General features: G+C 36.9%; 4 protein-coding genes across 6 annotated transcripts in view; 1 reads left to right on the top strand and 3 right to left on the bottom strand.

The window, feature by feature from the left end:
- Positions 1–7,236, top strand: part of LOC119838948 (zinc finger X-chromosomal protein-like) — a 9,963-nt gene extending 2,727 nt beyond the window's left edge. For both annotated transcript variants that reach the window (XM_038365099.1, XM_038365100.1), the window contains 4 exons: positions 1,031–1,217; positions 3,532–3,673; positions 4,900–5,080; positions 7,072–7,236. In XM_038365099.1, the coding sequence (XP_038221027.1) occupies positions 1,031–1,217; positions 3,532–3,673; positions 4,900–5,080; positions 7,072–7,231 (670 nt within the window). In that variant the 3' untranslated portion in view covers positions 7,232–7,236. The remainder of the gene's footprint in view (positions 1–1,030; positions 1,218–3,531; positions 3,674–4,899; positions 5,081–7,071) is intronic.
- A 563-nt stretch (positions 7,237–7,799) lies between these two features.
- On the bottom strand, positions 7,800–13,914 carry LOC119838898. Its single transcript, XM_038365041.1, has 9 exons — positions 13,909–13,914; positions 13,409–13,474; positions 12,540–12,582; positions 12,086–12,123; positions 11,510–11,644; positions 11,138–11,253; positions 9,899–10,080; positions 8,978–9,161; positions 7,800–7,943 (listed from the first exon to the last, which is right to left on the bottom strand). Exons 1-9 carry the CDS (start codon positions 13,912–13,914, stop codon positions 7,808–7,810), a joined length of 906 nt encoding a protein of 301 aa, XP_038220969.1. The 3' UTR covers positions 7,800–7,807.
- Positions 13,915–14,025: 111 nt separating this feature from the next.
- On the bottom strand, positions 14,026–17,624 carry LOC119838953 (the record flags this gene model as incomplete). Its single annotated transcript, XM_038365106.1, has 4 exons — positions 14,026–14,595; positions 16,008–16,130; positions 16,997–17,062; positions 17,550–17,624. Coding segments are annotated over 4 exons (834 nt in total), but the record flags the coding sequence as incomplete, so codon positions are not given.
- An 860-nt stretch (positions 17,625–18,484) lies between these two features.
- The window catches only part of LOC119838936 (phenoloxidase-activating factor 2-like), a 21,041-nt gene continuing 14,652 nt past the window's right edge, over positions 18,485–24,873 (bottom strand). The window contains exons 4-9 of one of the 2 annotated variants that reach the window (XM_038365082.1): positions 24,178–24,283; positions 23,339–23,448; positions 21,432–21,685; positions 20,332–20,516; positions 18,999–19,163; positions 18,485–18,661 (exon numbers count right to left, since the gene is read on the bottom strand). In XM_038365082.1, the coding sequence (XP_038221010.1) occupies positions 18,500–18,661; positions 18,999–19,163; positions 20,332–20,516; positions 21,432–21,685; positions 23,339–23,448; positions 24,178–24,283 (982 nt within the window). In that variant the 3' untranslated portion in view covers positions 18,485–18,499. The remainder of the gene's footprint in view (positions 18,662–18,998; positions 19,164–20,331; positions 20,517–21,431; positions 21,686–23,338; positions 23,449–24,177; positions 24,284–24,873) is intronic. The other variant, XM_038365083.1, reaches the window with a different exon arrangement.

The following is a 24,873-nucleotide window of genomic DNA, read 5'->3' as shown; positions in this document are numbered from 1 at the left end:
ATATGTACCACGAGGCGAAGCCGGGGGGAACAGCTACTGTCTAATATAATAGCTTACAATATAATATGATTATGGAAGTTTGCAGCAATTATTGTATATTTTTGACAGGCTTCAGTAGTTAAATGACTTGTGATTCGGAGTGAGAATTTGACGTACAAATAGATCACGTTTTTGATTAACACATTGGTTTTTTCATATATATACAGACCAATGTTTTAGGTTGATATAGAGAGAATATAATACCTATAACCTTTTTTTTATAGTGTGGAAATTTTGCATAGATACCCTCGGCCCCGGGGGGAAAGAGATTGTGGGATTATATATTATGTCGGATTCCTACCGACTAAAACCCCACTGTTTCCCGTCGAGCCATATAAGTGAAAGGGCCGCGGGTGCTTGTTTGAATTCGTCCGCGACATCCCTATTACCCTACTAAAATTGTAATTGCGAGGGTGACTTTGTCTTTCTCTACTTGGTGCCTAAAACACTGAGCCAATTTGGTATAAGTATACAACAACTAATAAATCCAAACATGATACACATGCAGAGTTTCATGTTCACAATTTTTTAAATTCATACTTCTCTACTAATACCATATGGTAACCGTCCTCTGAAACGGCTGGACTAATTTCTATGACATTTTTTGTGCATATCGGATAGAGCTGAGAATCAGCCAACATCTCTTATTAATTCACCTACATGATAAAAGTAAGCCAGAACACCATTTTCAGTTTCAGTGAACTAGTCATACTAATTATAATATTATATTGTATTATATTTCATTATATTTTATTTATATAATATTATAAATGCGAAAGTATGTAAGGATGTCTGTGTGTTTGTTGCTCTTTCACGCAAAATCTACTAAACCGATTGCAATGAAATTTGGTACGTAGACAGCTGGACAACTGGAATAACATATAGGTAACTTTTATCCCGATATTGCTACGGGATACGGACTTACGCGGGTGAAACCGCGGGGCGCAGCTAGTATATTATAAAATTTCAAATGTTTTTCTTCTCATTACAGTGAAAATAAAGAAGCGACAGTAATAACCGAAAGGTCCTACCGCAAAAGAGGTGCGGCGCCAGCGAAATTGAGAAAATTCAAATACAGGAGACTGTATTGTGAGACATGCAAGATTGGATTCAAAACTAAGGAGTTGTCGGAGGCACATAAAAAGGAAGTCCATAAAGATACTGGATGTATTTGTGAGGTGAGCGGAGTGGTTCTTTATGTCAGCGGGCATCTGTGCTGGTGGGTCACCTGACGGTAAGTAATCACCACCGTAGAGGTATAGTGGCTGCGATGCGATGCCCCCTTTTAGCGGGTAAGGGATATGGAAAGGATTGATGACTGGAAATTGAAACGTCAATGACAGGCGGGCTTCAACGACAGACTGGTTTATTCAACAGAAACAGATTTACGCTCAACCATACTAATTAATTTCTTACTTATTTTATACTACCATTATTACAGAAATAAGGAATGGACAGGGAAGGGTCTGGAAAAGGAAATGTAAACGTTTGAAAAAATATAATTAAGTAATTAACTTTTTTATGTTTTCGCTCTAACAGAATTGTACAAAAATGTAACATTAAAATTAACATGTACTACAAGAAATAAGAGTTTAATAAATTGCATTTGCAATTGGCCCTATCGCTTATAAGTGATCTCTTCAAGACAACGGATGGGTGTAATATATATAAAACATGATATATAAATGGATCCCCCTTGGATTATTCTTTCAATTGAAAAACAGACACTTCCCCCCTCCAAATCTGTTGTGTAATTTTTAAGATATAAGCTAAAGACATACAGACGACGGAAAGGACTTAGTTTTATACTATGATCGCATTTAAATTTGTGCTGACAGTTCAAGGTGGTTTTATTTTTTTGTCAAATGTTTGTTTGTATGTTTGTCCGTCAATCACACTGAAACTATTGCACGGATTTTGATGAAATTTGGTATACAGACAGGATATAAGCTGACTTGGGTGATAAAATACTTTTCATCCCGATTAAATGCTCCCTTGGAATAAAACATTGAACTTGATAGCCGGACGGAGCCGGGGCGAGCGTTTAGGCGTTATATATTAAAAGAAAACTATCTTTTGGCCGCGGCTTCGCACTCGTTAATTCGGAGCAATTTTATAGATGTTTTTAGACATATAAACTTTCCTCTTGAAACACTCTATCTATTTAAAAGAATCCCACCAAAACCCGTTGCGTAGTTTCAAAGATTTAAACATACAGAAACTGGATGACCGAGCTTTGCTCGGTTTAACTTCGTGAAGTTAGATTATTTTTCATCGTTTTTTCCAAGATCGTTTAGGCATTTCTAAGTGAACACGTGCACTAAGAAGACACAAAACAATATAAACAATTAGTCTAACCTCAAAGCAAACACTCATTGACTTCGTTACTTAACAACGCCATCTGCTGGAACTTTAATTATTCGCCAAAAATAGTATTAGTATTAGTAGTCGCCAGTAGATGTCAGGAAGAAAAAATAGTATAAGTATTATTATTCGCCAATAGATGTCAGGAAGAGTCGCTAAGTTTAAGTCGATAAAACACGAATATGACATTTTCTAAAAAAGATTCCTAGCTAGATCGATTTATCGCCCCCGAAACCCCCTATATACTAAATTTCATGAAAATCGTTTTAGCCGATTCCGAGATAAATATATATATATATATATATATACACTAGCGGTCCGCCCTGGCTTCGCCCGTGGTACGTCTACAGCCAGATCCTGCTAAGATTATAAACGTGAAAGTTTTTAGGTATGGATGAATATATGGATGTTTGTAAGGTGCTCTTTCACGCGAAAGCAGTTTATCGACGCCCACTTCGTAACGGGCCGTGTAGCGGAAAACGTAATATTTTAATTTCACCTCAACTTCAAAACGAAACGTCCAATTTTAATCATTCAAAGACCAAGTATTATCAACATAAACTGTACTTATTGATGAAATAATTTATTTTGATAAAGATTAATAGCATGAGTAAAATAAACGCGTTGAAATGTAGTCCAAAAAAATTCAAGATTTTTAAATAAAAATTTGGTTGTTGTGCCTCACTCGACATAGATAGGTATAGTGTCGCGGACTTTTTTGTAGATATTTATAAGATCTACAATTAATTCTAACATTTTATGGTTCTATCTTTTGTAGTTTAGGCAGCGTACGCAAAATAAGTAACTTCATTGGTTGATTTTTTTCAGTTAACCGAAAATATTTTACGGAACCCTATTTTTTTCCAAAATAAAATATAGCCTATGTTACTCGTGGATAATGTAGCTTTCGAATGGTGAATAAAGAATTTTTAAAATCGGTCCAGTAGTTTTTGAGCCTATTCATTACAACCAAACAAACAAAGTTTTCCTCTTTATAATATTAAGTATAGATAATATTAGTATAGATATACAAGAATTGCTCGTTTAAAGATGTAAGATAAGATAGGGACATAGGGACAGAGAAAGCGACTTGTTTTATACTATATAGTGATGTATATATTTCCTCAGGTGTGCGGCAAGGTGTTCCCCCACCGGGCCGCCATGTACAAGCACACCCAACTCCACATGCCCGCGTGTCACAAGTGCGAGCAATGCTCCTACTGCACGCCGCTCAAGTCCGACTTGAAGAAGCACGCATACATACATACCGGTGCCAGTAGCTTTTTTTTTTTTGTCATAGCGGACAGCTGAGCTGGTGGTTCGCCTGATGTAAAGCGATCACCACCGCCCATAAACATTCGCAAAGGTAGTACCTCTGTGAATGCGCTGCCCGCTTTTATGGGGTAAGGGAAAAAGGAAAGGATTAACGACTGGAAAGAAGGAATGGACTAGGACGGGTGAGGAAAAGGAAACGGGCCTCCGGCTCCCCCACTCACCGTACGAAACACAGTGGCATGCCACTATTTCACGCCGGTTTTCTGTGGGGGTGTGGTACTTCCCCGCTGCTTTTACAATAACTACAAGTAACATGTGGAGTCCATGGCTTATCTTGATTCCGTACAGGACAGTCAAAATATGCTTCATAGGCTTCACAAAGAACGTGAGATGTCTTTAGTTCATATTTCACGTTTTGAACTTTAATAAATTGACCACATATGAAACAAAATGCATCAGCATCGTATTTGCACTTTCGTGACGACATTTTAAGTTATTCTGGGCTTGTAAATAACACCTGATGGTTGTTTATCACTCAGGTGCCATCTAGCGGCACAGTGTAAACCTTAATACCCCCACTCTCACCGCGCGGTCTTTTTAAAAATATTAAAATCAATTAAAATTTATGAAAAAATTGAAAAATGAGTATTATTATTATAACTATCACAAAAGCAAACTTTATACCGAAAAAAGGTATTTTCTTTTCGTTTTTGTGCATAACTAACTGGAAAATAATATTATAAACTTTAGGACAAAGAACGAAAATTTTTTTGTTGAGTCGTGTTATGATTCTTGCTTGCTCGCTTTTCTCAGTGATAAAGCACTAGCGTTCCGCCCCGGCTTCGCCCGTGGTACATATATAGCCTATATAGCCTTTCTCAATAAATGGGCTATCCAACGCTGAAGGAATTTTTCAAATTGGACCAGTGGTTCCTGAGATTAGTGCGTTCAAACAAACTCTTCAGCTTTACAATATACCAGCTGCGTCCCGCGGTTTCGACCGCGTAAGTCCGTATCCCCTAGAAATATCGGGGTAAAATTGCCTATATTATGTTATTCCAGTTGTCCAGCTGTCTACGTACCAAATTTCATTGCATTCGGTTCCGTAGTTTTTGCGTGAAAGAGCAACAAACACACACACAAATCCTTACAAACTTTCGCATTTATAATATTATAGTATTAGTTATATATATAGATAATCTCAACTTGAACTTTTTACAGATATCAAACTCTACCGATGCAGCGCGTGCCCGCTCGCGTTCAAAACATCATCAAATCTGAAACAGCACGTGCTGATACGCCACGAACAGATCCGCAAATACGCTTGCACCATGTGCGACAAGAGATTCTTCGATTCGTCGAAACTGCAAAGACACACGGATTCACATAATTCTGTTAGACGGTAAGTTTACCATACACTGAAATTTTCATCAAAATCGATTAAGCTTTAACTTAAGCCTTCTAAGTTAAGCTAAGAAGGAGTTATTTGGAAACACTGACATGATAATTTTTAACCAATACAACTAATGAAGAGATATGTAGAGATGTATGTGTGTAGACCCAAATTGAATTTGTTTGTTTGTACCTAACCTTTACTACAAAGCTGAAGTAATGACATGAGACGAGATGAGACGAGATTAGACAAGATGAGACGAGATGAAACGAGATTAAACGAGATGAAACGAGGCGAAACGAGATGAAACGAAATGAAACGAGATGAAACGAAATGAGACGAGATCAAACGAGTTTAATCGAGGTTAAACGAGATGAAACGTAATGAGAAGAGATGAAACGAGTTTAATCGAGATTAAACGAGATAAAACGAGATGAAACGAGATGAAACGAGAAGAAACGAAATGAAACGAGTTTAAACGAGATGAAATGAGATTAAACGAGATAAAACGAGATGAAGCGAAATGATTAAACGAGATTAAACGAGATTAAACGAGATAAAACGAGATGAAACGAGATAAAACGAGATGAAACGAAATGATGAGACGAGATGAAACGAGATTATTCGAGATTAAACGAGATGAAACGAAATGAAATGAAACGAAATGAAACGAAATGTGACGAGATGAAACGAAATGAGACGAGATGAAACGAGTTTAATCGAGATTAAACGAGGTTAAACGAGATGAAACGAAATGAGAAAAAATGAAACGATTTTAAACGAGATGAAACGAAATGAAACGAGATGTAACGAGTTAAAACGAAATGAAACGAGATGAAACGATATGAAACGAGATGAAACGAGGTTAATCGAGATTTAACGAGATAAAACGAAATGAAACGAAATGAAAAGAAATGAAATGAACCGAAATTAAACGAAATGTGACGAGATGAAACGAAGTAAGACGAGATGAAACGAGTTTAATCGAGATTAAACGAGGTTAAACGAGATGAAACGAGAAGAAACGAAATGAAACGAGATTAAACGAGATGAAACGAGATTAAACGAGATAAAACGAGATGAAACGAAATGATTTAACGAGATTAATCGAGATTAAACGAGATTAAACGAGATAAAACGAGATGAAACGGGAAGAAACGAGATGAGTTGAAACGAAATGAAACGAGATGAAACGAAATGAAACGAGTTTAATCGAGATTAAACGAGGTTAAACGAGATGAAACGAAATGAGAAGTGATGAAACGAGTTTAATCGAGATTAAACGAGATTAAACGAGATTAAACGAGATAAAACGAAATGATTAAACGAGATTAAACGAGATAAAACGAGGTGAAACGAGATTAAACGAGATTAATCGAGATTAAACGAGATTAAACGAGATAAAACGAGATGAAACGAAATGAAACGAGATTAAACGAGATGAAACGAAAAGAAACGAAATGAAACGAGATGAAACGAGATGAAACGAGTTGAAACGAAATGAAACGAAATGAAATGAGATGAAACGAGATGAAACGAGACGAAACGAAATATTCTTTATTGCACACACAACAAACAATAAAATAACAATTAATATAAAATACAGGGAAGATTTGTTTGTTATATTGTTATACTTCATTTTAAAACTTTCGCTTATAGACCCAAATTTTATTAAAATTATTTTAAAACTTCTACAACAAATTAAGCCACGAATTTCTTCGGACAGGCCATTTTTAATTGTTTATAAATAGTAACACTTAATTGAATTATATTTTTTAACGCAGTCTGATGCATTAAATAATATTCTAAATTCTTAATAGTCTATGGCACCAACGTTCAACGTCTCTTTCAGAGGTAAATGTGACATTGTTTACATTATGTCATCGTTTGCCATATTCTATTTGTCTGTGGAACGTTTTTTTTTTTTCAAAGATCAGTATGACATATGTCATCTTTTTCGTATTATTATAGTCTATGTGACTAATGTTCTTTTTTTTCAGACATCAATGTGACATATGTCAAGCGCTTTTCACGCGGCGCTGTCATTGGAAGCGCCACCTGTCAAAGCAGCACGATATCATAATTCCGAGGCAAAGGCCGGGCCGGCAGAAAATGAATGTACTCATTGAAAAACTTTGTACGAATAATAAAACTGTTTGATTGTTTGTTTATGTATTATTTATAAACATGGCGGATGGTATCGTTATATACGCTATAACGAAATCGTTTTTGCCATGAGTTTAATTTAATTGGCTGAAGAAAGCGAATCTTTATGCGTGTATGCTTTTTAATGATGCGTATCGGCTTTAAATGTCCCCAGTGCTTTATAATTCTTAAATATATAAAAATATAACTGAATGACTGCCTGACATAACAGCACATGTTATGATCGATATATACATATTTAAGTGCTATGATCATATAAAAGTAAAAATCGATTCATTTATTCAAGAAATCTGTTATTTGCTGTTTATAGACGCGCTTTGTTAAAACGCCGATCGAGACAGGACAATTATTAAATGAATGCAGCCATTATATCCGTACGAGTTTCAAATAAAAGGCATAGCTTTATCTTCAATCATTTATTCATCGAAATGTTTAAAATATTCCATTCGAAAAAAAAAACAAATTTTACAACATGGCTGCCATCTGACAGTTCGAACTGTCAAACAGGCTAGATTATCTGTGTGGGAGCGGGAATGTCATAGGAAAAAAAGAAGTAAGAACGTTATATGGTCAGTCGGCGCGCATACAGCGGTCGGAGCAGCGCTTCAAGCAGTCGGCGTCGTTGCGGCAGTGCGCGCGGCAGCTGGCTTGGCAACGTGTGACGGTGCGAACGTTAGTGCGTGCAAAGCGCTCGTCGAACATCAAACTGAAAATTTTTAATCAATAATTATCCCGAGCCAAAATTCTTTATACACGTGTATCAGGCAGTTTTCGAATGAGCGATCCAAAAGAACTTTGAATGCTTAGATAGATAGATAGATAACACTTTATTGTACACAAGAATTTACAGGAAAACATAGATAAACACAAACAAAAGAGAGAATATGTACAAATGGCGGTCTTATCGCTAGGTAGCGATCTCTACCATATAAAAAATAAGAGAAATCTTTTAGGAGAGGAGGGTGAGCAAAAAGGTTTTTAGAAAAAAAAAATAATAACAGAGGAGAGAGAGCAAAAAGAAAGGTTTTTAGAAAAAAAAAATAATAATAGTGATTTCTGTTATATACTACTTATACACTGACTTAGTTTATAGACGTGGCTGACATGCCGGTATTGAGGATACCGGTGATCTTCCTCATGGTGCGAAAAAAATTTAAAATCTGTATAATGTTCCGAACCCGCGACCTTCTTGGTCAAAATCAAAGTCTAAATAAAAATGATACTAAGGTCTAATGAAATTGATGTACTACTTGGTCAAAAAATATAATAATAAAATAAAGAATGGGATTGGAAATGTCGACGCTCAGTTGCCGAACTGTTATTTAGCCATACGTATGTGTGAGCATAGACGAAAATGTTAAATAAGCTAGGGCCATTTCCTCTCGCTTCCGGGAAGCCGCAATTTTATATACATATTATAACAATTACCAATAAAATTAACTTTTTACATGATAGTAAATAAATATAAATAAAGCACACATTCATTATTTAGCCATACTCGTATGTGTGAGTGAGGGCCATTTTCTCTCGCTTCCGGAAAGCCGCCATTTTATATACATATGCTTAACAAACACCAATAAAATTAACTTTTTATATGATAGAAAATAAAAATAAATAAAGCACATACTCGTTTAAGAATTTACCAATTAGAAAAATAATTACGTCCATGTTGCTGTAAGTATTTTGCAACTGGCTTTTAAAAATGATACGTACCATTGTTTCTTGTACGTAACAACGTACCTATCAATAAACGGCACTGAAGTACAGGTGGCGGCATCACAGTGCAACACGGGGGGCGCGACACTAGCTAGCAAGGATCCGTCTTCTCCAATCACGTATGGTATGTGGTCGATGTACACGTTGTCAAATAGACACATCCGTTTCATATATTCTTCAGAGTGCGTGAACATGGTAGGCGGTATACCTGGATGGGATATGTTAAGATTTATTGAAATGTTTTGGCTTAAGACTTAATCGCAAAAGAACTGATAAGTCGCCTAATTGTAAGCGTACACTTGTAGAGGCTTGGGCATGCTGGCCCATATCGTACCAAAGCGTGCTGGACGCCCACATTTATAATTGATATAAGTTTACTATGTGAAAGATATAGTCCACGCGTATATGAGTGAAGTAAAGTCATAGGTAGTTAGAAATCAATGATTAAGTTTTAATAGGATTTTTTACTGGGATACATATAGTTCTGAGATGCTTATGTAGTAACTAAAGAACTAAGACGAAAGTCACTTATGTTTTAATCAAGTATAATCGTTTACACGCTTCGAGGCATTTATATACGCGGCGTTCTGTCCCACAGCCAAGTACGTGTTGTTTTACAAAGGAGGAAAAAAAGCAGTGTTGGCTAAGTGGTGAGGAACACGGACTTAAAATCGACAAGTCAAGGTTCGAGACCAGGCGAGCTTGCAGGAAATAAATGGTATTTTGCATTTATCTGCGCATGTGTTACATCACCACTGCTCATAACGGTGTAGGGAAAAATACTAAACATAGGAAACCGGCATGTCCAAAAATCAGTGCGAAGATATGTGACATCTGCCAATCCGCACTTGGCTAGCGTGGTGGATTATGTCCTGAACCCTCATAGGAGGCCTGTGTCCCAGCAGTGGGAATATATATGGGCAGATGATGATGATGATGACTCACCGACAGCATAATATCTGGTATTGCATGTGTGTTCCTGGATCAACTCGCTACGGTTGTTAAACCAACTGATCAGCCACTTCAGGTCTTCGAACTTCGTGATCTCGTCATTGATCACCTTCCTTGTGAGCCGGAGGTACTCCACGTCTGCTTCTATCACCGATTCGTCTTTGTCTTCGCCATAACTGGGATTAGAAGCAGTGGAATAAATAAATCCTACTAATATTATAACTGCGAAAGTTTGTAAGGATGTGTGTGTGTGTTTGTTGCAATGAAATTTAGTACCTAGACAGCTGGACCACTGAAATAACATATAGGCAACTTTTTATCCCGATATTCTTACGCGATACGGACTTACGCGGGTGAAACCGCGGGGCGCAGCTAGTAAAGTATAAAGCGATCTTAATTTAACAATAAAATCAACTAAATTGCCTCATGGGTATACGTGAGAAAGTTATTTAATGCTTGCGATCCTAATCAGCGTAATAATATCAACTATTTCATGAAAAAAGCTATTGTATTGATTAGTGTAGAAAGCTTAAATTAAATCAGTTAAAAGGTGTCGGTTGCATAGCATACTGGTGTATCTAATAAAAGCGTCTTAAAAATTGGAAGTAAAATCGACGCAACTTCGATGCATCAATTAATAAGCGTTTTATGTACAACTAGCTTTAGTAAAACTAGCTATGAGAAGATTGTTTACATAAAGGCTAACATAACCTAACCAAAAACCAATAAATTTTATCCTTGGATAAAACTTGTTCATCGAAAATTTGGACGCCAATTTGATGGTGCGAACGTGAAATATATATTTATGAGACTTTGTAACCACAATTCTCACAAATAAATTCATTTCATTTCATTTCAACAGATATTTTTAAAATTGCCTGTCTCTTGACATTATACATATGGCATTTTAAAGTAATTGAGTTATCATTGGACGCATAAGTTTTGAAGAAATTGGGCCCATGACCTTTTAAATAGGCACACACTGAATTAAATCAGATCGTGGTAATATGTTAAATTTTTTGAGGAAATTATTTAATTCCTATTATTTATTACTAGCTTTTGCCCGCGGCTTGGCACGCGTTAAAATCGCAGAAGTTAAATAGATGTTATTATAAATATAAATACCTCATGAAACCCCAACAAAATAAGTTGTTTACTTAAAAATCAGCACACATACATTAAAACGCGGAAAATGACTATGCTTTATACTACGTAGTGATAGTGAAAGCATACTTCCTGTATTGCATTTTGAGAATAGCTTCGGACATGTGTATTCTAAAGATAACTCCGGGTCTGAGGTGAGCTTGGTATAAATCTTTAGGCATCTCTACAAAGGAAGATTCGAAATCCTGCAATGTAATAAGTCTAGATAGTAAAACGTGTAAACTTTTTATGCTAGATCATTTATACTAATATTATAAAGCTGAGGAGTGTGTTTGTTTGTTTGAACGCACTAATCTCAGGAACTACTGGTCCGATTTGAAAAATTATTCCAATGTTAGATAGCCCATTTATAGAGGAAGGCTATAGGCTATTTATGTACCACGGGCGAAGCCGCGGACCGCTAGTCAGAATCTAAGTACAATTTGTCATTAGAAAAACAACCTTAGACGGCGGCTCATAAGTGTCATAATTGATGTGCGGTGTCTTTTTCTTCTTCTTCCTTCTTTTCAACTGCTGCGTGTCCCAACCGGGCACTCTCCGAGCGATTGGGACATCCGTTGTTGATCCATTTTTCAGCTGAAAAATAAGCGTTGACCATCATTAAGTTTAGAAGTACCATCAGTAATTGATGCTAGCGTTCAATCAAGGGCTTATTTGCAAATAACAAAGAGGCTTTATTGTGGTAGTCGAGCACGCTTCGGCACGAATTGGGCCAGCTCGCACCGGGGAAGTACCACACCCGCACAGAAGACCGGCGTGAAATAGCATACTGCTGTGTTTAGTTTGGTGAGTGGGGGAGCCGGCCCATATCCCTTTCCTTGCCCTTTCTATTCCTTTCCTTTATTCTTTGCAATTTGAAGTCGGCAATCCATTTGGAGAGGGTAATATCTGCAAACGACGTTACACCTCCCAGGTGTTCATGGGCGGTGGTAGCGCTTACCACCAGGCGACCCACCAGCTCCATTGCCGATGGTGATTTAAAAAATAAATGCTGGATGTAGTTTCACGCATACGTACCAACGTGTAAACCTGTATATAGCGTTTTAGAATAACGCCTAAGGCAAGCCATACACGCTACGGTCTACCGTAGAGGTCATCTGTGCAGCTATGCCTGTGCAGGTTAACCAAACATTGGTAGCGTGTATGGGGACATTCCGGTGTACCGGAGCGGTCTTCAGTTCTTTTTGCGATGGCATCGAATGAGGACGATGACGCATAATGAGGTACACCGTACGGCGTCACTCGAAAGAATTGATTTTCGATCTTGCGCCGGTCGCCTGCGCAGGCTCAAAAAACTGCACAGGTCTATTCCCACACACATTCCGGTCTACCTGCGCAGGCATACTTGCTCAGGTGGACCTTTCCGGCAGACCGTAGCGTGTATGGCTTGCCTAAGCTTCAGCTCGCAGTTCCGACGGTTGGATCGCATACTATCTACTCATAGTAGTCTTATCTTGGAGAAATAGCCAACCATCCTTGCATACAGTATTCTTTTTTACTATTTTAATTGTCGACTATAATTGGGATATAATTTTAACATTGATTATTTTTGTAAGTTAATGTTAATGTTTTGGATTAGGTATATTCTATAGTTGTGTATTCTATAAATAAACAAATCTCTTCTTGCAGTACAGCTGTTTTGCCATTATTCTTAATCTTATTTATTTAGTATAACTACCAAACCGACCAGTGACATAACAAATAAATAAAAGCAATCATCAATAAACGAAACCAATCAATTAATAATATCAGTTGTGAAACTAACAGATGTTCCTTTAAGTAACATTATTTTAAAGATACAAAAACTAACACTTAATATTATGTTCTAACTGATACACTAAATAATATGTAGTTATTCGGAGTAATAGTATTTTTATGGCAGTGCAAGCAAAGGAGCAGATCAGCCACCCGATGGTAAGTGGTCACCACCGCCCTTAAACGTAAGCACTAGAGGTGTTACACACACTCTTTTCTTGAAGGCCCCAATGTCGTAATTTTTCGGAAACACCGTAGCTGGTAAATCGTTCCAAAGCTTCACCGTACGCGGAATGAAGTTGCGGGCGAAGCGTACGGTGGTGTACCGCCGACCATCCAGATGGTGCGGATGGAATTGGTTTTATAATAGTTGTAGTGTATATTCGTGTATATTATAATAGTTTAATAGTATGCAAACAAATAAATAAAATTAATAATATCGATCAGACTTACAGTTGTTTTTATCAATGTTGTGTTGATGGTACATAAGGTATCACATAATATTATAAAATCTAGCTGATAATAAGTAAGAGTAATGTGTATCCATAACATTTTCTATCGCATGATGTTATGTGATGCTCTCACCTCATGTTCCTCAGTAACGGCTGCTGTGGTTCGTCTACCCTTCCGCCTGCCGCGACCGCGCCGACGCTGTGTGGTGAAATAATTTTACTTACATCATATATTTGGTAATGTGCGCTCAGTGAACACTTAAATCGAAAGGTACTTAATAAAAGTCACCTTAGTCAATTTCTTTTTAGAAAACTCGACCAATTAATTTATTTTCATGCTAAAGGAACTGAACTGTAATGTTTTTAGATAACTGGTACGGCCAATTAAACTCAAACATTAATTTATTCAATTAGACTTCCAAAAGAATTTGTAAATCGTCTTAACATAATTTCACCAAATACCACCGGTTCGGAAAGCAGTTTCTTCTGAGAAAAGCCGGAAAAAAACTCTGTAACTCTGTTACTCTCTCTCTCTTAAAACAGCATTAATAAGTTCGCTTTTATATGATAATATTATTTTTAAAAGAGTTAAACTCCTCTTTATAATTGTTTATATATGCCTATTTTAATCACCTTCATTATACGTAATATAATTACTTATAAACTCAAAATAAATTAGATTAAAGTACTACCAAGTATTATGTTATCTGTGGTACTATCAAATGAAACACTATCGGAATCATCATAATTTTATTCCTCAACATCTTTAGGTTCAGTAATAGAATCGACAAATACAACAGAATTGCATTCAGCCGCGTCACACTGCAATATTGGAGGCACTTCCACTGGTGTAACCGAATATTCATCACCAATGACATATGGGTTACCATCTATCCACAGAGCATCGAACAGACAATAGATATGCACCTTTATCGTCATATAACTAATGAATTTGTAAATCCTACCACCGCATTCACCCAAATGCTCTTTGATGCTCTTATCTGTTTTATACATCAAGAGTAGGTTATGAAACTTCGTTATTTCGTCCATCACGACCTTTTTTATCAGATTCGTGTATATTATATCAGCTTCAATGTGCCTTTCAGGGTCTTCATACATTCGTTGTTTGATTCGCAGTATCGCATCGGACATTCGCACTCGAAATATGACACCGGGGTTCATTGTTTCTGGCAAAATGCCAGGTTTTCTGGTCGATGTTGTGAACTCAATGATCCTGTCTTTCACAGGCTCGGGATATACGTAGTGGTGTGGTCTCTCGCGAAGTGCTGGCCCACTGAGCGTGCCGAATCTTCGTGTGTTCTGTTGATAACAATGTCTGTCAGTTTTTCTAAGAATAAGACGTCTTCTAATGTTCTATTCAATGCTGTCCTTTGCTTTATGGTGTTTGTTTTGTTAAGGACTTCAGAGTAACTTCTATAATTTACTTTAACACAGAATATATAGTAGCATTTTTGAAAGCTCACTTAGATTTTTAAGTAATTTTTTTATTTATCGGGACCGTGTGAATCATACTTTTGTGTTGTATTTTTCAATTGATCTCTTTATTTGATCAAAGCGTATATATATGTTCCTTGATTATTACTTCTAGAGCTTTTTTGTTAAAGCAATCGTATCTTCCACCTATGAATGTTTTAGTTACAATATTAAACTGTATCTTCTTTCATCTCTTTCTTCAATATTATTAAAACACTTATACTCGTTTCATTTTATTGTGTACGTGTATAGATTTCGTAGGTGCAGCTTTTATATTAAAACTTTTTGTTGACAAAAAATTTATTTTTCATAATAAACAATAATTATTTATTTAATAAAACTTAAAACGCCTGAATTGTCAGAACTTGGCCTATGGTAGGCGCCAATTTACAAATAAAAAAAAATAATCGGATCACTGAGTAAAAATATATGTGATAGCTAAATACAGTCGAATTAAACTCCTCCTTTTTAAGTACCAAGAAAAAAGAGGAAAGATATACCCATGAAATAATTTATAGTCAATTGTTTAGAATACAATATGTAGGTGACAATTAGGTGGGAATGCGAAGATAGCTCGTAACGATTTATTATTGTGGGAGTCGAGCACGCTTCGGCACGAATTGGGCCAGTTCGCACCGGGGAAGTACCACACCCTCACAGAAAACCGGCGTTAAATTGTGGCATACCACTGTCTTTCGTACGGTGAGTGGGGGAGCAGGAGGCCCGTTTCCTTTTCCTCACCCGTCCCAGTCCATTCATTCTTTCCAGTCGTTAATCCATTATTTTTCCCTTACCCCAAAAAAGCGGGCAGCGCATTCGCAGAGGCCCTACCTTTGCGAATGTTCATGGGCAGTGGTGATCGCTTACCATCAGGCGAACCACCAGCTCAGTTGCCCGCTATGACATAAAATAAAGCGATGCCTTTCTATGGCTGTATAATAACCTCAAAATCAGGAGATCATATGGTATCGATCATTTTATTCATACAATACGTTAGTTTATAACATAAGTCGCGATATTACAAACTGTTGGATAATTGCGATTTAAATTTGCTTGCAAATAAACGCATTACATTCCGATAGCAAAGATCACTATTGAGTTTCTTCTTGAATCTCCGTAAGAATTATTTACGAGCTGATGTTAAATATAAAATTATGTATTTTGACGATTTCGCATTTATAATATTAGTAGGAAGTAGGATAGTAGGATTATAATAAATAAAAGTATAGTAATATTACCTTAGCTCTTCTTTTAACTCTATTTCGATCCGTATCATCCCTCGCGCCAGCGAGATAGTCGTCAAACTTGGAGAAGTCAAATGGTGCCCAGGGGTCTTCTGTAGTCGAGGTTTCGAAGGCAACCTTCAGTACAGATATATCTATATATAAACCTGAACAGTTTGTCTGTTTGGACGTGATTATCTTAGGGAATAACAGGTTTTTAAACAAAATATTAATCTTTGCCCTGAAATGCAAGGCATCGAGAGAAAAATTGTGAGAATCTTTAATGTTTATCAACGAATAAAATGCTCATCCAGTTTTGAATAAAAAGGGAAGGAATGGTTAAAGAAAAATAAGGTATTTAGAAGTTCTCTTCCGTTGAATATATAGATATTTGCTACCTGCTCGGTCCTGCTCCGACCGGGTAGAGGTTTTTACAGGTTTTCTATATTTTTTAAGTTATTATGCTAATTTAAGCGGCGACAAGTCCAACGAATCAAAATTCAGTAAAATTCGTTCATCCGTTCTTAAATTAAAAGTGATGTAACAAAACTTTCTTGAAAATCTTGAAATTAATTTTATAAATTAACTAGCTGCACCCGGCAAACGCTGTTCTGCCTTAATCTTATCATTTAGGGGTATGAAAAATAGATGTTGGCCGATTCTCATAGATACCGGATAAGCACAAAAAATTTCATCAAAATCGGTCAAGCCGTTTCGGAGGAGTATGGCAACGAAAACTGTGACACGAGAATTTTATATATATAGATTACGCCAGTATTGAATGGTTAAAGAAAAATTCATACTTAATATTATATACGCGATTTTTTTAAAGTGTGGTTGTTTGATAGCATTACACGCAAAAACCACTGAACGGATTTTGATGAAACTGCAATAATGCAGTTTATGCACCGGCGAGAGACATATATTATATCTGAATTTACTTGCGGGTTCGCGCGTGGGTAAAAAGGTGCGGCACAGCTAGTATGAAATTTTGGTTTGATTACCTTTTCGTGGGGTGTCTTTTTCGGCGCCATCATATTTACAGGTTGGTCGTAAATGTCATCTTTAATCTAAAAAAGCCGTATAATCTTAATATAATATGTATAAACTAGCTGACCGCTGAGCGGCAACACTGTTCTGCTTTACTCTTATCATTTAGGGGTATGAAAAATAGATGTTAGCCGATTCTCAGACATACCCAATATGCACACAAAATTCCATAAGAATCGTTCCAGCCGTTTCGGAGGAGTTCGGAAACTAACATTGTGACACGGGAATTTTATATATAAGATTACGTATCACATTTTTTGTCCGCGATGGACTCCTCAACTGCTCAACCGATTTTAATCAAATTTGCACACCGTCATCATCAAAGTGCAGATTGATCCAACTCAAAAGATAGGACAGTTTATATTATTTCAATTACGATAAATGACTAACCGGGCGTACAGAAAATACAATTTACATACAAAATATCATTGAACAATTCTTAGCATTTAAATTATGCGTTTTATTTTTTCTTACAAGCATACAGGTGAAACTATTAGAATGTCTTACATTAGGATAGTTGAAGTCAAAGTTTACACCAGAATCACCACTAGATGTCGCTAAACACAATAGCTGTGAGAAAATTACATAAAATCATTACATTTTAAATTGATTATAAATTTACGTGTACTAATTAGATTTCTCTTAAAATGAAATGCAGCTTAAATTTAGTATTTAAGAGACGAAAGAATGGCATTGTACAAAAAATGTGACTTACCAACGATATTAAAAACATATTCACGTCGTTCAGCCGCTAAAAAGCGACTGAGAATGTTATTAAACTTAGTATTGGCTCCATAAAAGTTAACGATGATTTTTGAATATAATTGCTAGTTAAAATCACCAATTATCGTAACAATAACGAAGGCATATCTAGATTTTATTAAAGAGGTTTACAATACTAATATAATAAAGCGTTTTTTTTGTTATTAATATCAAACTACATATATATTAAAAGAACTCTGTATAATAAGAAATTTTGAAAGATGCCGTAATCCCGCCACAGTAATCGAATTTCTTCTACTCTTTCGGTTTTATGTGTCATCATTTATTGAGATGATCACAACCAATATGAAACATTATTTCAATGATTTCAACATTGTATCGATGGAACGCTGTATTGTTATATTTAATTTTTAGTTTTATAAAACTATAGGCCACTAAGTAATATGATATGTAATATGAAGTAATATGAGAATATAGATATAAAAAGTATACATATAAGCATTGGGGCCATTTTGGAGAGTAAAAGTGCTTAGCTTAAGAATAAATTATATCGATTATTTAATTAAATATTTTTGTGAAAAAAGTGCTCTACAAAAATGGAAAATTCTTGGTCCTCCGGGGCCCCCGTGAGGATGGCCCTGGCACGGGCCCCAAGTGACCTTATGTTATAGACAGTAATGTATGCAATAGTTTAAAGGAGGTTAAATAAAACGCAAAACTCATGCAATATCTATTTAATAAGAGTAAGTCTTGACTTCGAGGTTCTCGCCAGCCATTTTGTTGTCTATCCAGTCGCGGAGGTTACCGACGTCCACATACACGCCGGGGGTACCGTCCTCCCCGCAACCGATCCCCCAAGCCACAATACCGTTTTGAACGAAGCGGTCCTTTTCGTACTAAATAAATACGTAATAAATATTAATTGGCATTATTGGCTATAGACACAAATCACACAAGAGAGAAAATTTAGTTTCTAGTAGTTTTAATCATTAAGTCCTAATGTTAGTGGAGAAAATGTAAAAATCTTATTTATGAACGGTTTTTACACGATATTTATTTATATATACAAGGACGCCCAAGCTACCTCGAGTTGACAATTTTGTGGTTTTTGAAATATTGAATAGTTATTTTCGGAATATAGGTGGTGCAGCTAACACAACTTTCTATTATAACACGTTAGTTAGTTATATATATATATATATATATATATATAAGTAGAAATAACAAAGTTACCTGTATGGGGCAGACGAGGGGCGAACCCCCATCCCCTTTACACGTGTCCTTCCCCCCCACTCCCCCCGCGCACATGAACGAGGTGTGCAGTTCGAAGAAATGTCCCAAACGCGTTTTGCGCAACGCAGTTTGACATTGGCGTCTTTCCACAACCGGTAATTCGACCTGACAAGAAATATATTTTTATGAATAAAACTAGCTGACCCGGCAAACGCTGTTCTGCCTTACTCTTATCATTTAGGGGTATGAAAAATAGATGTTGGCCGATTCTCATAGATACCGGATAAGCACAAAAAATTTCATCAAAATCGGTCAAGCCGTTTCGGACGAGTATGGCAACGAAAACAGTGACACGAAAATTTTATATATTAGAAGATATTATCGGACATCATTTGTGTTTAACATTCTCTTAGATTAATAATTAGATTTACATACAGATGTCGCTTTTTCTAACTTGTCAAAACTCGAATTCCGCCTCCTGATCAAATTTGTTCAATTCTTTCCAAATTTCTCATTTATAAAGCATTTCAATGCTATAAAACTAAAAATTAATTTTGTCAAAACTCGTTTAGCCATCGAATCCTATAAAAGGTCGAATCACGTAGAAACGTTTTGCAGGCGGGACGCCCTTGAGCGTGTCGCTACCAGGGTGAACCCAGTCCACCCACGGGCCCAGTTAAGACGCAGTAGCCCTTCAGGCTCTTAATAGTCTTCGTTAGACAGTTGTTTAGAATTGCATAACATTCTTATTGCGATCAAACTAATATTCACAGCCCTTTTTGATTTTAAACAATCGTATAAATTTAAGAATATTATTACATCTTAATATATATAAATCTCGTGTCACAATGTTTGTCCTCAATGGACTCCTAAACCACTTAACCGATTATAATAAAATTCGCACACCATGTGCAGTTCGATCCAACTTGAGAGATAGGATAGTGTAAATAATTTTAATTACGATATATGACAACCCGGGCGGAGCCGGGGCGTGCAGCTAGTTCTTTTGTATTTATTTCATTCTATGACTAGTGGTGTCATTCTGTTTACTTACAAATATATAAAAATACTTTATTCAACTAAATCATTGTACAGATATCTACTATATAATAAATATTTATTATTTTGAAGAATCACAGCATGTACTTTGTATTATTTCTTTTGGTGTGTACAATAAAGTATAATTCATTCATTCATTCATTATATTTGCAATAACATAACATAATTGATATATTATCTACAGTTTACCGATTCATCTAGTTTTATAAGTATTTCAAAAAAATCATTGAACACAATACAAGCTACGCGAATTACCATACGCAATGAAACTCACCCTCTTCAATATGACCTGGTACCTTCCCTCCTTTCCGAATTTATCCTTGCCCCACCCTGAAGCGAAGCACTGTGTCCCCCCCACAGCGCGCTCCCGGGGGGGCGGGAGGCACACCACCCCCACGTTGGGCGCCAGTTCCAGTGGGGATGACAGAATTAATAAAGCAATATCGTAAAATAGGTTATCTGAAAGATTAATTAAGATATATTAAGATAAGATTTTAAATTAATAAACACTCAGAGATAACTACATATCCAACGGTGAAACATTTTGAAGTCGGTCCAGTAGTTTCTGAGATTAGCGCATTCAAACAAACAAACTATTCAGCAACTAACAACTTTATATATTCCTCTTGTCTCTGCCATAGGCATAGCGACCCTCGCAACGAAAGACTGCATTTTTTTTATTTACTCTTTCTAATAAAAAAAATATATATACAGTATTAACCCACTATAATTATATATCAACATACTTAAAGGCCCTTAAAAAGTGTCCGATTCGATGAGCGTATCAATTTACTTCGGGGTAATAACGCTAAAAAACTATGGTATCGGTCATTAAAAAACTATGCCTAAATCACACATAGGCAGAGTTTAGTTTTTTTCTTTTTAACCAATACCAGCAAAAGGGCAGGCGATGCACCTGATGGCAAGTGATCACCGCCGCCCATAACCAATCACAATGTTGGGGTATTGCTATTGTTTAAGACAATTTTTGCGGGTAATTGTAATTCGGGTATAAAAAGTATATCAATATATCCTATTAATATTATAAATGCGAAAGTTACTAACGATGTGTGTGTTTGCTGCTCTTTCACGCAAAAACTACTGAACCGATTGCAATGAAATTTGGTACGTAGGTAGCTGGACAACTAGAATAACATACAGACTTTTTATCCCGATATTCCTACGGGATGCGGACTTACGCGGGCGAAACCGCGGGGCGCAGCTAGTACTATAATAATTATACAGAGCAAAACATATAATAAGTACAGTGGTAAAAGTAGCGTAGAACGGACGGGTCCTGCGTTCGATTCCCAACTCCAGCTTGGTTACTCACTCTAACATAGGAGAAAAACATGCAATTTACAACAAACTCACTCTTATTAAAGTCCTTGTGCACTATTGTCTTAACAACGTCGCGATCCTGGTGCGGATATATCTCCTTAGTGGTCTGCGTGTCCCACTCCCCAGCTCTGACCTTCAGAGCCTTCGTAACGGTGACATAATGCGCCGCTGTCAGCACCGCTTTGGGGTGTATCAAGGACCCACCACCCACGTAAACGTTCAGTTTCTGACCATCCGGTTCGTTGTCGTTAACTGGCTCTATCCTGGGATCAACCAAATAATCCAAACTGGAGGTCAGATTAGATGACATGGGCTGGCAATGGTTGGATTTAATGGTTTCCACGTGCATGGTCATACAGTTTCGAGCACTAAGCCTCGTGGATGATATTAACTTTGTTATTGGATTTTTTATGCATAATCATAAAATAATCTAATAAAAAAAGGTTGTTAAGGGGGCATGTAAGCTGTTGGTTCGCCTGATGGTAAGCGATCACCACCGCCCATGAACATTCTTAGATGTAGCCAGTCTGACCGCTTTTAAGGGATAAGGAAAGGAAGGAATGGACTGAAAGGGAGAGGAAAAGGAAAGGAAACACTAATTTTATTATTTCGTATACTGTAATAGGTACTCCTTAAAAAAAATCTTGATTCAATAATAATTGTAACGAACATATAAACATAACTTATCGAAGTGCCATAAAACCAAATTTGAGATGAACTAATCTATCTTACTCATTCCAGCTCGGTATTGCCGGTGCTTATTTTTCAATTTATCTGTACGTGTGGATAACATCACCACTGCTTAAAACGGTGAAGGAAAACATCGTGAGGAAACCAGCATGTCCAAGAATCAAAAGTTCGACGACATGTGACATCTGCCAACCCGCACTTGGCCAGCGTAGTGGATTATGGCCTGAACCCTCATTGGAGGCCTGTGTCCCAGCAGTGGGAACATATATGGGCTGATGATGATGATTACCGGTGCTAACATGCCATGCGATAAACATGCACTCATGTTTTGCCTCCTCGTTTGCCTTCCATTTTAATCCTAAGTTTATTGCCTGTTTATATGTGCCACCTCCTTGGTACAGTGGTTAACGAGTGAGCGTAGAACCGAGACGTTCTGGGTTCAATTCCCGGTGGGGACGCACAAAAAGAATGTCGTCTGGCAGGACACAATGAGTATGAATGTATGAGTTTGAATTTGTGACTAAATTTGAGTCTGAGTTTGCGTTTGAGTTTGAGTATGAGATTGAGTTTCAGTTTGAGTTTTAGTTTGAGTATGAGTTTAAATTTGTGAGTAAATTTGAGTCTGAGTTTGCGTTTGAGTTTGAGTATGAAATTGAAATTGAGTTTAAGTTTGAGTTTGAGTTTGAGTATAAAATAACTGAACTATACTACACTAACACAGGATTATATAACATAAAGTGCAACCCCGTGCTATAACATTCTCGTGCTGACCAGTGCAAAGGCATAACAATCATTGACAAACAATAAACAACTCAACTCACAGTCACACCCAATATTTTATATCTTCTTCGGCAATGGAGCTGGTGGGTCGGCTGATGGTAAGCGCTACCACCGCCCATGGACATTTGGAGAGGCGTAAGGTCGATTGCAGACCTTACGCCTCTACAAATGGATTGTCAACTATAGATATAAAGGATTGCCGAGGGGTACAAAGGTGAGGATTGGGAAGGGTAAGGAAAAGGATATATCCTGTAGGCAGAGTTTAAGAGAGCTCAATTTCATAAAGCTGAACTCTGCCTTCGCCTTTTCTGTCTCCTAATAAGCGATAATGAACTTTACTGTCACGAAATAAGGTGTAAATTTCAATGAATATTTTATGCAACGCTCGGGTATTTTAGGGGTTTTTGATTGGTGGCTGTGAGTTAAGTTGTTTACATCAATGACAAGTGTAGAATATGGGTAAATCTTACTTCAATATAGCCACCATCCATGGGAACTCTCCGAACTTGGCTTCGCCGTCCTTATCGCCGGTGATACGGAATCCGACACCATCTGGGTTCCTCCATCCGCAACCTTGGCGCTGTGGTATTAATCACGTGTTTTATATCTATATCCTATCCTACTATCCTACTAATATTATAAATGCGAAAGTTTGTAAGGATGTATGTGCGTTTGTTGCTCTTTCACGCAAAAACTACTGAACCGATCGCAATGAAATTTGGTACGTAGACAGCTGGACAACTGGAGTAACATATGGGCAACTTTTTATCCCGATATTTCTACGGAATACGGACTTACTCGGGTGAAACCACGGGGCGCAGCTAGTTAATATCATAAAGCTGAAGAGTTTGTTTGGTTGAACGCGCTTATCCCAGTAACTACTGGTCCGATTTGAAAAAATCTTTCTGTTTTGAACGAAATTTTATTGAGAAAAGCTATCCTATTAATCCTAATAATATTATAAATGCGAAAGTTTATGAGAATGGATGTATCTGTACGTGTATATTTATTACACTTTCACGCAAAAACTACTGAACCAATTGCAATGAAATTTTGTACGTAGATAGCTGGACAGCTGGAATAACATATAAGCAACTTTTTATCTCGATATTCTCACGGGATACAAACTTACACGGGTGAAACCGCGGAGCGCAGCTAGTAGGCTATATACGTACCAAGGGCGAAGTCGGTGCGGACTGCTAGTTATAATCCACAACACATAAAATCTTTGGAATATTGGAATACGTTCATATATATATATATATATATATATATGAACGTATAAAGGTAGGGATTCTTTATGTTTTACCTGTTCTGTGACAGGTGGTGCTGGTGTTATGGGGTTGTCTGGGTTCCTGGTATCTGGCACAGCGCAGCATACATCGAGGTAGGATGGGCATGGACCATCTTGAACCCTGTAATTATCGATGAATACTATGGAACCTGGATTTTGTGAGAGTATGGATGCATGTCTGTTATTCTATCACGAAAGAACTGATCGGACTAATGAAATTTGGTACAGAGATAGATTATAGACTAAATAAACATTTCATGCATTCAGTCATTCATAAGTACAAAGCTAACCTTTTAACCTCCACCTCCTGTAATTAGCAGATAAGGTATAGACATACATTAAAAACTATTAAGTTGATATTCAAGCCCTTAAAATTTTTCCTTTTTAAATAACGCTGTCAAATATTTATTATAAATTAGCTGTTACCCGCAGCTTCCCCCGCGCGGTTTTATCAAATTTTCGTGGGACAAACTATATCCCCTATTTTATCTCTTTGGGTGTAGAATTTATCAAAATGCTTTCTTAGCGGATGCCTACGTCATATCATCTATCTGCATGCCAAATTTCATCCCGATCCGACCAGTGGTTTGGACTGTGCGTTGATAGATCACTATATCAGTCACCTTCGAGTTATATAATGGTCTAAGAGCCCGTGAGGGCCAGACCTTAGTTAAAGTATAAAATCTAAAAGTTTCTCTGTGTATGCCCACT

This window comes from Zerene cesonia, unplaced genomic scaffold (assembly GCF_012273895.1).
Source record: "Zerene cesonia ecotype Mississippi unplaced genomic scaffold, Zerene_cesonia_1.1 Zces_u006, whole genome shotgun sequence".
In the NCBI taxonomy this organism is placed as follows: domain Eukaryota; kingdom Metazoa; phylum Arthropoda; class Insecta; order Lepidoptera; family Pieridae; genus Zerene; species Zerene cesonia.
Note: the sequence above shows the minus strand (reverse complement) of the source record. Positions and strands in the feature narration are given on the sequence as shown.